General features: G+C 33.7%; 1 protein-coding gene across 5 annotated transcripts in view; it reads right to left on the bottom strand.

The window, feature by feature from the left end:
• The window catches only part of CARF (calcium responsive transcription factor), a 52,244-nt gene that overhangs the window by 28,392 nt on the left and 10,050 nt on the right, over positions 1-13,802 (bottom strand). For 3 of the 5 annotated variants that reach the window (XM_074299005.1, XM_074299006.1, XM_074299007.1), the window contains 4 exons: positions 13,125-13,352; positions 5,828-5,948; positions 4,599-4,728; positions 3,204-3,288 (listed from right to left, as the gene is read on the bottom strand). In XM_074299005.1, coding sequence (XP_074155106.1) covers positions 3,204-3,288; positions 4,599-4,728; positions 5,828-5,948; positions 13,125-13,352 — 564 coding nt within the window. Of the gene's footprint in view, positions 1-3,203; positions 3,289-4,598; positions 4,729-5,827; positions 5,949-13,124; positions 13,353-13,802 lie in introns of those variants that run through there. The other 2 variants (XM_074299009.1, XM_074299010.1) reach the window with 2 other exon arrangements.

Raw genomic sequence — 13,802 nt, forward strand, 5'->3', positions numbered from 1 at the left:
CCCAGGATCTCAAAGATAGCTCAGGTAAGGGACTACCAAATTTTCAATACTCCCAGTGTGATATGATCTACAGCAAAATCTTCTTACCAGGTTGGCAATCTGTGTTTCATACTTTCTACTCAGGTTTGAGTCAAGGACAGAATTCTGTCACCTTGTCCTCAAGTTCTAAGTGTGGAAGTTTTGTAGATTTCTGCTAGACTCAAGTTACTATTAATTCACTATGAAGCTCTGCTTTTTTTGGCTCTCCTTTGGTCTGTTATTCCTGCCCTCATTATTCAGTGTATCCCTCAATCTTAAGTAGAGGATAGAAGTGAATTCTTGCTCTGTTTTTCTGATCAAAGCCACATAGTTTTTACTATTTGCTTTGAAATTCAACAGGATCCTTAACTGTGACCATAACTTTCTGTCATTCCTAGGGACAGGTTCCTCTTATTCTGTCTGATCTATGACCCAGAACTAGGTGGTAAGGGACATAGCTGCCAGATAACACCAATTCTTGTAATCTGCGTTACTTCAGAAATCCCCTGAGACTTTTTCTTGCTGCAGAGCCAAGTCTTGGTTTTCCAGATGAGCTCCTGGATGCTTTAATCTCCACAACACAGTGTGTTACTGAACAGATTCCAATCCTACTATCTGCAGATCTCTCTGGCTACCTAAGATGAACAGGGCTAGAAAAATAACACATTGATTTTTTATCTGCAGATCTCTCTGGCTACCTAAGATGAACAGGGCTAGAAAAATAACTCACTGATTTTTTTTTTTTTTTTCCTGGCATCTGCTGATCAGAATTCAATTTGGTGCATTCTCTAGATGGCTGTGGAGAAGGTGTAGTGGAGAACATAGGCTATACTATTCTATCATTTTGACTCCACCTTCTGAGGCACTCTAAATTTAATTTTTAAAAATATATGTATGGAAGATGGAAGCCATGATAAACATTAAAGCATGGCATAATCTTATAAAAATCACATCATGAGAGCTAAAGCTTGGACTAAGCTGAGACTATTAAGGAAAATTAAGGACAAACACATGGTCTGGGTTTTTTGTTGTTGTTGTTGTTTTTTTTTTAGTTGTAATAGTAAAGTGCATTCATGAAGGGACTAGATGTGATAGCTGTTGGAGTGGATAGGACAAGTATAACTGAGATCTGAAAGAAGGTAGGTTACTTAATTCTTATTTTGCATTTGTTTTTAATTCCTAAAAAGGAATGAAAGGATAAAAGCAGCTAATATGGAGATTATCTTCAAGAAAATAAAAAAGATAGCTGTCTTTGATGAATTCCAGTAACTTTGCCCAGATGAATTATATCTTTAGGGAATGAAAGAATGGTGGATGAATTTTCAATGGTATTTGAGAGATTATGACAAGCAAGTAAGGTCCCACTGGGCTAGAAAAAAGCAAATAATGTTTTTATTTTCATAAAGGGGGTAAGAATTATGGACAGTGAATTTGATTTTATTTCTGGGAAAATTCTTGATTGTACTGAGGACTAGTGAACATCCAGAAAAGGAAGAAAAAAATTCATAAAAATTAACATGTTCATTAAAAAAAAAGTCATGTAATATTAAATCTTATTTACTTTTTCATAGGATTATAAACTAGATTGTTCAAGGGAATACTGTAGTATAGTTTACTAAAATTTTAGTGAAATTGCTTTATGAAGCATCTCAAGTTATTCTTGTGGGAAAAGATGAAGGAATATAGATTATATAATATTGTTAAGTGGAATGGGTTCAGAATTGGTTGAATGGATGAACTCAAAAAAGCGGCATTAATATTTCCATTTCACTTGGAAGGAGAACTCTAGCGAAGTTCCTCAGAGGCCTCTACTGGCTCTATGCTGTTAACAAAATCAATGACAGTATCTTAATCAAACCTGCAAAGTCAGGATTGGGTAAGCACCCTATTGGATGACCTAGTCAGGTTTAAAATAGTATCTGAACAGGCTAGAATACAGGCTGAATCTAGAGAGCTAAAGTTATATAAGGGATAAATATAATAAAGTTTTATGCTTGGGTTTATGGAATCAATTTTACAAGTATAAGCTAAGGAAGGTGTGGTTAACCTGTAATTTGATGACAGTCTATCTGTACTATGCTTTGGCTTGACAACATCCAGAAGATTCTTTTCTGCCCACCACTTTTTAAGAGAAGCACTGGTAAGCTGAAAAGCATCCAGAGTAGAATGTTGTAAAAGTCTTTTGAGTCCCTTTAGCCTAGAGAAGAGAAGGTACAGTAAGGGAACATGAAAGCTTTCTTCAAGTACCTAAAAGACAGTCATATAGAAGGATCAAATTTGTTTTATTTGGGATTCAGAAGGCAGAACTAAGATTAACAGTTGAAAATTACAAAGAAGGAAATTTAAGCTTAATATAAGACTAAAATGCCTAATCATTCCAGCTATTCAAAAGTAGGATGGCTTGCTTGTGGTAGGTTCCCTTTCAATAAAGATCTTCCAACAAAAGGTTGTATGTCCACTTGTGAGGTATAATGTAATGAAATCCTTTTACAGGTATGGTTTAGACTAGATGGTTTCTTTTAATTCAGACATTCTATGAAAATCATAAGATTGCAGAATCATAGAAACATGAGAAGAAAGAGATTCAAAAAGGAAGAAATGATTTATAACAATAAAATAGGTTATCTGGACCAGAATCTAAATTTTCCTTGCCCTGAAGGAACTTACAATTAATTTTATTTCAGCTCATGCATAATAGATTTTATTCTAGCCTTTTATCTTTACTCTATATGTATAACTCTACTTAAATGTGTTTCTTATACACAATATATTGTAGAATTCTGGCTTTTAATTCAGTCTGCTATCCAATTTCGTTTTATGGGAAAATTCATCCAATTCACACTTATAGATGAAATTACTAATCCTGTATTTCCAACCACTTTATTTTCCCCAAGTAATATTTTTCTCTTTCCTTTCCCCGTTTCTTTCCTACCCAATATTTTGCTTTTGACCATTATCTCCCTCAAACAGTCCTCCCCTTTTATAGCCCCTTTCACTTTTCTTATTCCTTTCCCCTTCTATTTCTTTACAATTTATTTTAAAGAAAAGATAGATATGGATAAATTTACTTTGTTTATAAATAAAATATTTCATATAAACTCTATAGGTACAGAGAAAAAATACATGTTAGTAGTAATCTCATCAGGATTTTCCCTGGACTTAAATTAGGATGGTTTTCCATCTACCTGACAATTCCGTAGACGATGAGCCCACGTAGGAGTATGTGGAAGAAGTGGTTGCAGAGGGACAGGAAAAGGGTCTTCAGCTATTCTGAAAAGACAACATATATATCAATGGCCAAGAGAAAAAATATTTTAAAATACTTTGCATTGCTTTGCTAGAGTCAGAGTACAAAATACTAAGACAATGGATGAAGTTTTATAAATTGTGATTAAAAAAATACACTGTATAAAGGAATTTTATAGATTACTTTTTCTTTTTTTTTTTTAGTAATCATATATAATTGATATGAAGTTATGCATGTTAAGACTGCTAATATCTTTATCTCCCTAAATACTGAGTTTGACAGAATATTCTTTTTTTTTTTTTTTCCCTGAGGCTGGGGTTAAGTGACTTGCCCAGGGTCACACAGCTAGGAAGTGTTAAGTGCCTGAGACCAGATTTGAACTAGAGTCCTCCTGAATTCAAGGCTGGTGCTCTATCCACTGCGCCACCTAGCTGCCCCAGAATATTCTTCAATACAATCTGCAGTCATTACAAAATCAGTTATATTATATATCTGGTTCCTACACTTACTATTTAGTACAAATCAGGTAATGAAACATTTTTATTTGATTTCATGAGTATTAACAGAATCCAATCTAATTTGTCAAATTAGGGTAAAAACAAGTATGATTTTTTTTAACCAAAAAACTTTTCAAGAAGATAAAAACAGGGGCAGCTAGGTGGCGCAGTGGATAGAGCACCAGCCTTGAATTCAGGAGGACTCTAGTTCAAATCTGGTCTCAGGCACTTAACACTTCCTAGCTGTGTGACCCTGGGCAAGTCACTTAACCCCAGCCTCAGGGAGAGGGAAAAAAAGAAGACAAAAACAAAACAAGAGAATATAAAGTATAAGTCTTATCATAGAGTAACATAAGCAATAGTGTTTTGAGGTAAGCCTTAAGTAACTCATTTTTTTGAAAGCTTATTAACAATAAATTGTTTTTATAATTCTACAATATAAAATAGCCAGGTATCAAAAATGAAGCTTTGGGCAGCTGTACCTTCTGAAACAGTATGAAACTATATACATATATATATATGTATATATATATATTTTTTTTTTTTTTTGCTGAGGCAATTGGGGTTAAGTGACTTGCCCAGGGTCACACAGCTAGGAAGTGTTAAGTGTCTGAGATCACATTTGAATTCAGGTTCTCCTGACTTCAGGGCTGGTGCTCTATCCACTGCTCCACCTAGCTGTCCTCTGAAACATACTTTTTAAATAAATCAAGACTTAATATATTTAATAATAAATGAATTACTAAACTTTTCTATATTAGGCCATCTTAGAAAACGAATAATTTGGAAAAGATGTCCATGGTACTAGATGAGTTCTTTTTTCCCTATTGACCTACCTAGTTGCTGTCTTTTTAGGCAAGGAGAGGGATGCTTGTGGATGAAGAATATAACTACTGGTATTGTCTGCTATAGCAGTCACTGCTACAGTCTGTAAGTGTCCATCAGTGGTATTCTCTTCTGAAATATCTTAATAACAACAACACAAAATAATCTTGTTTAATAACATCAAGGGAATGTAGGTAACTATAATTTTTTCTCTTTTGGAAAAGCAAGAATTGTAGTTAAGATAAAGGTGGCAAAACAAATTATTTCACTGAGAATTTTCTAAAATAATTTGTTTTAAAATTTATAATTCTATCACTTTGTATTTTTAAGTTTTAAGTTGGGAAACCAAGATATGAACCAAAAAAAGTAGAAACAGCTGTGACAACTATCATTTCACAGTACTATAATACTTTCAAAATGAGCATTTTTGTACATGTGTTCATAATGTCTTACTTTTAAAAGTTCCCTTTATAAAGTGTAGTGTGACTGCTAACCTAGATCATGAAATAACAGTAATGTCACCGTAATGCCACTATCATAAATTATTATTAAAACAGCAAAGAAGTAGAGCTACAATTTTAGAAGAGAAAGAGCTAAAGTACTGGAAAAATATTAAATTGGAAAAAAAAGAAAAAAAATTATTATTTGAAAAAAGTTTAATTTCAAAAATTAGTGAAAACAAAAAGTATCAGAGTGACCTAAAAGGGAGAAGTGAGAAAGTGAAAAGGAAGGCAGAATAAAAAGAGGAAAAGCATGAAGCGTCTTTAAACAACTAGAGGACAAAGGAGGGTAAAAAGTGCAAGGAGCAGAGAGAAAACAAGAATAGTTGGGGGGGAAAAGGTATGAGTAACATGCTCATATACAAATAATCAATCCACCCAGAAACAAATGCAATACTTCTCCAGTGCCTGTTGGCTCTATGTCTTATTATTAGCATTAATGTTAATATTACTACTGTTACTATCAAAATTTTATTTTATGCTCACTGGTCCTTTAAGGAGGAAGCAAGAGTCAACCAGCTTCACAGAATTCCAAACTGAAATAGACAGTTAACGTAGACAAGGGTTGGAAAATGAACTTGAAATTTATTTGGGCCAAGCATCTTTGTCTAGTTTATTAATATTCACAATCCTACCTGAAGAAATAAATTTTAACATTGACTTCTCTGAGAGGATTTTCTGAAATACTTGATCATTAAAAAACATCCTCAGGTTCCCCAAACAATATTCATATTACTCACCTTGAGGACTGGTCACATCTAGGAGCTGCCCCTGAGGAATGATAACTTGTGCCATTCCTGTCTGAGTAGATGGAATTACATGAAGCACCTGTCCATTTTCTGATGGACTAGTAACAATCATCTTGAAAATGAGAGGGAAAAAAAGCCAATGTATACTCTTATACTTGTTTAATAAAATTATTTTTTTGTCAGTCACTTACAGGTATTCTACTTACACAATATCTTTCATATGCCCCCTTTTCATCATGTATACTATGTACTATCCTAATTCTGGTGCCAATAAATCTAATCTCGCCTGCACTATTATAAGAGCATCCAATGTCTCCTCCTTTAAACCTTCATTCATAGCGATGCCAAAAGTTTTCCTAAGTCAAAATCTAATTATATTACCCTGTTCAAAATTCCCCAGGATTCCTCATTGTCTAAAGCCTCTGGAAGTCTGGTGAAACCTATATACCACTTCATAAAACAACAGCTTCAAATACATAAAATACATAAGATTACATAGAAAACCAATTATATAAGAATACAGTTTTCAAAATGTTAAAATAACTAGCTATTCACCTTAAGAATTCTCAGTCTAAAGAATAACTTCACAGCTTGATATTTGAGGTTCTCCACCATTTACTTCTAACCTACCTTTCCGGGTTTATGTTACTTTACCCCCCTTCACATGTTCAATGTCTCAGCCAAACTGGATTACTTGCTACTCAGTCTCACTTTGTTCTCTTTCATCTTGATATATATCTATTCATAGAACACATTCCCTCCTTATGTCTGTTTGTTTAAATTCCTCCTTCAAGGATCACCATGGGCCACCACCTCCATGAAACCATCTCTGATTTTCTGATCACTTTAACTTTCTCTTACATTTTTATAGTGTTTTGTCTAAACTCATATCCTCCCTTATGGTATACTTATTTGTACACAGAAAACAATGAGTTTAAATTTTAAAAATGTATTTATCATACATGAAATTTCCTCCACTAAAATCGTAATTCATTGCTTAATTGTGATATGAAGAAAACCTTATTTTTTAAAAAGGTTATATCAGAAAAATTCAAATTTTGACAGGTCTTGCCAAGCAGGAAAGGCTTGAGTATCGTGTAGAGATCAACTGTATATATGTTGTTTGGGGGTGAGTTTAACAAATTTTAGAGAGGCTCATCAACAGATTAGCCAGAAGATGATAAAATTTTCAATCACAGAAATACTTTAAAACCATTGATTAAGTTATATTATGGTTACAATCTGTATTGCAAGAGGGATAATAGACCAATGAAATTTAATGCTACTTGAGTTATGACACACTTTTGCGCTGACAAATATGGTTTTATATAGTAACTTGCCTGACACTTTTAAATGGCTTAATTGCTAGTACTCAAGAAATGCCACTGTCATATAGCCTTCTTTTCCCAATAGGTCTTTTACCCTCCCCTGCCTCTAGGTGGCAGGAGATGCCACATAAATTGCAAATAACCTACTTTTCCTATACTTCTCTGCATAGCAGAGTTAATATTGCAGATGATACTCTATACTTTGAAAACTTCTTCTGATAATGGTATTTCTAACTTTGGTGGAAAAGCCACAAAAGAAAAGGAATAATTACAAAAAGTTCACAGACAGAATCTGGCTAATATTATCTCATAAGCCTAGTAAGTTTCTTAGAAAAACCTAGACAGCATGGGATAATGATAAAGTCTTGGATCAGGAATTAATGGACCTAGGTTTGAGTTCTGTCTCTGTATGATTTTAAGCAAGCTATTTAATTCTTCATATATAAAACAAAGATAACACTTAAAATTTTTATGACAATTCAAAAAATTAAAGTGAGCTATAATTGTCATTGTTATTATTACAATTACTATTCATACAGGTTTATCACACTCATTATTATAACAAAACCAGGTTGGCAAGTTTTGATGCTGCCACTTAGGTAAAATAAACATTACTGGTCACTGACAAGGAACCTCTCCATCTACATCTAGAGTCTGGGAGATCCGAGTTGAAACCTGATCTAGATACTTTTTAGCTGTATGATCCTGAGCGACTCACTGTCTTTCTTTCTTTTGCTTCTATAAATAGGGGAAGTAATAGTACCTCTTTTCTAGGGCTGTGCTCATGAGGATGAGATGTTGAGACTTGTCTTAATCTGACATAACAAACAATGAAAGATATGAGAGGGAGAGGTTATAACTAATGATCTTCCCCATGCTAGGAAGCACTTCCCAAATAGAAAAAAGTTTTCTCAGCATTTCTTCCTTCTACTTTTACTTACTACCTATATAATCTTGGAAAAATAACAATCTCTCTGACCATTCTTTTCTTCATCTGTAAAATAAGGTTACAGATCTAAATCTATGATACTATGATACCTCTTCCCTCTAAATCCTATGACTCTAAGCCACAGAAACTATGCCATAAACTCAGAGGACATTCAAGAAATACTTTCTGATTGTAGCAATATAGTTCTACAAACTTAGCTGGGTAGCACAATTATTTTTCTATGAAAGTCAAATCAGTTCCTGCCCTTACTACTAAGGGACAATATGATTTAATGGGTTGTGTCCTGGATTTCAAATCAGAGGAAAGACTACAGCTACTTACTACTTGGTCTAGAGTTTTTGGAGGAATCTGAATGATTAGACCATACCATTTGGGATGGCTTTCTGCTTTTCATTTTCCTCCTGACATTTTTCTCCTTTTTCTGGAAAAGTTTCATAGAAAGCAAGTATTATTTTTGTTACAAGTTTAAGTTGGCCAACTCCTTGGCTCAGCAATTAATTCTGGGCAATTCAATTACCCTCTCTGGGCTACATTTTCCTGAAGTATAAAATGAGGGGGATGCACTAGATGACTATGCATTGTTCAACTTCTTGGGACAAAGCAAGGAGCTAAAGCATGGGTTCATCTGTATTCTTCACTTGAGTATCTTGTCCTATTCCAAAACGTGGTCTTACATATTTCGTACCTTCTCTCCCTCCAAATATTCCTACAGGTTTGCCACAGTGTCTATTCAACATGTTAGGAGCCTTCCTCAAATTATCTTTCAATTAAACATGAGCTGTCGATTGTCCCCCACTTTTATTACATGACTGGTGCATCTTTTTTTTGGGGGGGTAATTAGGGTTAAGTGACTTGTCCAGGGTCACACAGCTAGGTCCGGTTTGAATGTGGGTTCTTCTGACTATAGAAACAGTACTCTATCGACCATCTAGTTGCCCTGGTTCATCTTTTTTTGACAATACATTTCTTTGATGACATCTTTTATATAATTCTTCTTAATTCCTTACCTGTAATGTGCTACCACCTATTTATACCTTCCTGTGCCTCTCCATTGATTATGGGATCCTTATTTTCACTTGTTCAGAGATTGTAGTATTTTTTGACTCACAGCCCCACAATCATTGCTAGGAGAATGCTAGTGATCTTAAAATGGGCTTTTGTTTTCCAGAGAAGCTTTTGAAATAATTTTCCAATTTCCCAAAGACAATTCATTCCTCTCTTTTCCTCCTATTCAATTCTCAGCTCAGCTCATGGTCCATTTTATCTTTCCAAGACCCACTTGCATACATATTATACATATCCTCACATGCATACATACTAAATAAAAACATGAACTCTTTAAACTGTCCACCCAATTTGCATGGTTTGACCACTGAACATTCTATATTCACTTAGTTTTTCTTGTGTATATCATTAATCCAAACTAATTTGAGTGATTATGGATCTTATTTAGCAGCTCTAAACTACTCTAAGGTTCAGTGCAATTAGTTCAACTGTCATATACAAAAATGATTAAACACAAGAATCTCACCATCTGTAGAGAAAATCTGATATCAACTATATTAGATGACTTTTAGAGTGATGGTAATTCTCTAGCAATGTTTTGTGAATTACTTGATATCAGTACTCAAAGGCTCAAAAAGAGTTATCAATAATATTTTTTGAGAATTCTTATAATTTTGACAAATGCAAGGAAGATATCTTATAGGAGGGCTTTTAAGATAGATCTAGAGGGGCAGCTAGGTGGTGCAGTGGATAGAGCACCAACCCTGAATTCAGAAGGACCTGAGTTCAAATGTGGTCTCAAACACTTAACACTTCCTAGTGTGACCCTGGGCAAGTCACTTAACCCCAGCCTCAGGGGAAAAAAAAAAAGATAGATCTATAGAATCAAATGCCTTTGTGGAATTGATAAATCACAAGGACAGTGAAACAGTGTATTTTCTTTTTCTTTCCCAATATTGGGCTATATAGTTTCTAAGTGCTTCACTCAATGAGAAAAGCTATGATCTATAGAAAATCACTTGTAAAAGTCTTCTGATGCCCTTCCAAAACCTTCATCAAGGAGGCTACTGATGTATATTATTCTCAAATTTTATGAGTTGAAGGGGAAACAACTGGGATCAGTAATGTTCTCATGGTATCTTTGGGATGAGGAGGCAATAAATGGAATATTTTCCCCATGCTTTTTGAATCTTCTTCTTCAAGTACCTTATGAAACAATCCTGTAATGCCTTCAAAATTCTGTGATCTTCAATATAGATCTCCTCTGGGCACATCTCCTTTCTTTAATGCTATTTCAATTTCTGAAACTGTGATGTTAAATAGCCAAATTAAATAATTCTGATGGCAAAAGGAGGTTGCTCTAAAAATCTTCACATATCTATTCAATTTTTCATTTGTTACTCTCCTTCAAATTTCATCTTTAAATACCTTCATAGTAACTTTGTTTAATTGAGTAGCTTGCCATGCTTTTCCCCATTACTTCTGTTCTAATAAGGCAATAATGTTCACAATCTCCTACTCAATCTCTGTAGGATTTTCTTTCTTTCTTTCTTTCTTTTTTTTTTAATAAAGCTTATTTTCAAAACACATACATAGTTTGACTTTTAGCCTAGCAAAAAAATTCTGAATAAGTTTATATTTGCTTTACCTTTTATATTTGCTGATCAACAGATCAAGTATTTATCCTCTTAGGAAGTTTTTGGATTACCTCCCTGTTTCAGTAACTAGTTTACACTTGTAAAATTTCTGTATAAAATTGTTATAACGGTAACTCTAGATGTCCTTCCCTCAATTCGTTAATTTTTGGGGGAAAAGGGGAAGGTTTAAAAAGTTAACATTTGCCATATCGTCCATTCTTCTTGAAAGTATTGACAATATAAAGGCATTATACTTTTGTGTAGTCTATAAGTCTTTGGCCTCACTAAACCCTTTTTCTGAACCATATTTTCCAACAATTTTTTGGTAACATCATCTATTTCAACCTTTGTATTCAATTCACTGAGTGTAATAGAAGCATATGCTTAATTTATTCATAAAATTTCTCAACTTCTTCATTCTCTACAATGGATATTGGTGCAAAAGTTGTAATTATTTTCATGATGGTCTCTCTAAAAATACTTATCATGAGTCCTACAATTTTGAAATGACACAGTCTATGAAATATTTTTTATTGTCTTTGGGCACAAGATGAAAGCAACTTTAACAACTCATTTATATGCCTCTTTAAGAAGAACCAATAAATTGTTTTGTTTTTTTTATTAAGCTACAATTTCCTTTTCTCTTCTTGTTTGATTTAAAGTTTCAATGTTGAACATTATAATTCAGTGCTTCCAGTAACATATATATTTACTTGATGGTTATTTAAAGGCTGTCTAAAAATTATGATTCTAACATCTTCTCCCTTTTCTACCATTCTGCCACTACAGGGTTGGAATAAAAACCATTTGGTATTTCTCAGTTGGGTTTGGTTTGTTGGGTTCCTGTCTGTGGTCAAGAAATTCAACATCAAGCAGCCAATCTTGTAACAAGTCTCTCTGTACTTAGCTAATCCTTGGAAAACTGATGTAGTCTGTGGTCAAGTTTACCTTCTAATTATTTTCACTGTGATAGAGAACCTGCCAAAAGCAAAGCTTGTACTCTGTTGGGATAGCCTTTGTGAACTCAGCTCCATAACATGATTTCACTGTTATGTTGAGTCTAGCTAATAAAAACCTTTATTAAATATTTTCCTATTAGTTATTCACCCTTATCAAAAATTTCCAATAATCCCCTGCAGGTGTGTACATGTACATGTATACACACACATCCCTCTAAAAAATTTAGATTTTCATGTGTAAAATGAAAATATTAAAGTTTTTAATTTTTTCCTTCCATGAGCATCATCTCTGAACTCTAATAATCTTAAGAATTTGTAGATTTAGAACTGGATAGAATGACAATGGGCACTTAGTATAATTTCTTCATTTTACAGATGAGGAACTGAGGCTTATAGAGAGAGGTTAAGTTACTTGCCCAAATTTGTACAGGTTGTTCAGGTCTTCTGATTCTGAATCCAGAGCTCTTCTTAAGAAAACGTCCTATTGTTCATCTTATTCTTTCTACTATTTATTTCCAGTCTTTCTTCCATATCTATTTCATATTCTACATAAAGCAATTCTTTAAGTCATTGGATCAAAAACTCTATTAAAAAGGAATTTTGGGGGCAGCTAATTTGGCACAGTGGATAGAGTACCAGCCCTGAAGTCAGGAGGACCTGATTTCAAGTCTGGTCTCAGATACTTAACACTTCCTAGCTGTGTGACCCTGGACAAATCACTTAACCTCAATTGCCTCAGCTAAAAAAAAAAAAAAAAAAAAAAAAAAAAAAGGATTATATTTTCTTTAACTTTCTAGCCTTCTTAGCACTAGTTACAATGCAATACATATAGAAGGTATTCAAGAAATGTGGAATTAATGTCCTTCCCTCATGTTTATCAGTATATCATCTTATTAGAAGTATAAAAAATTCATGTCTATACCTATCAATTTATTCCAAAAAAACCCCCTACAAATCCTTTCAAAGATAGTGTCATTATTTTTAATTTTATAGTTGATGAAGCTTGCGTTACTAACAAAAACAGGTTCAGGTAAAACCTAGTTCTGAACAAAATGTCAACTGATGAAAAGTGCAACATAAAGTAATATTTAATTATAGGAATTGCCTGGGCAACTTCATATTTAGGATACAAACATCTAATTCTCATTTAAATCATTCATAAAACAAGGATGTGAAGCTAAATGATCTCCAAGGTTCCCTCTTAAATTTTACAATCCTGTGGTTCTAAGAAACTGAAATTTAATAGAAGAATGTATATAATTTTAGGTCCATATAGTTCTTTATTGGTGATTAGTATTTAACTTCATCCCTACAATCCTTTTTTGGAAAGGTAAGATCTAAAAGGCAAAGCTGTTTACCTTACAATTTATGAAACATCATGAGCACTGGACTGTTTTCAGATATACTCACCATCTGTGTATTATAATCCCCTAGTGACTGAAGCTCATATTGAATAGGATGCCCATTTTGGTCTACTAGATGGAACTGCTCTGTGGAAAGAGACTGTGGCTGTGACAGCTGGACTGGTACATGCTGTGATGGGAGTGAATTATCGGCTACACCAACTGTGATGGGCAAAACTGCAGAAGAATCATTTTGTCCAAAGGAAGGATCCCTGGAATCCATGCAGGTTAGATGCTTTTGTATAGGAAAAAACAAAATATCACTTCAATTCTCCTGAAATATACTTTTTCACAAAAATTCCCATACCAACCCAACAACAAAAAATTCATTTCAAACACATTGCATTTTATTATGCAGTTGTCACTTTCCCCAGATAAATAATACTTTTTCCAAAAGGTTCAGTGGCATTAAGTTACTAATTTTGACATGTTGTGTAGTGAAAGATGAGTTCCTTGAGTTTACTAGAAAGGAGAACAGGGGAATCGTTGTGAGTTTAATATATTTGTGATCTCATTCATCAGATAATATACCTCATTTTAATAAATTTGTGAATCCCTGTCCCCTAAGTAATTTTATTATCTTTTTCTATTCAGTTTAGAACAACATGATCATTTAAAAAAAACTCCTTCCCTAAAGTGTTTAAAAAAAAAAGAGTAGAGGGATCAATTACATGTACTTCTACAG

The sequence above is a fragment of the Sminthopsis crassicaudata genome, chromosome 3 (assembly GCF_048593235.1).
Source record: "Sminthopsis crassicaudata isolate SCR6 chromosome 3, ASM4859323v1, whole genome shotgun sequence".
Classification (NCBI taxonomy): Eukaryota; Metazoa; Chordata; class Mammalia; order Dasyuromorphia; family Dasyuridae; genus Sminthopsis; species Sminthopsis crassicaudata.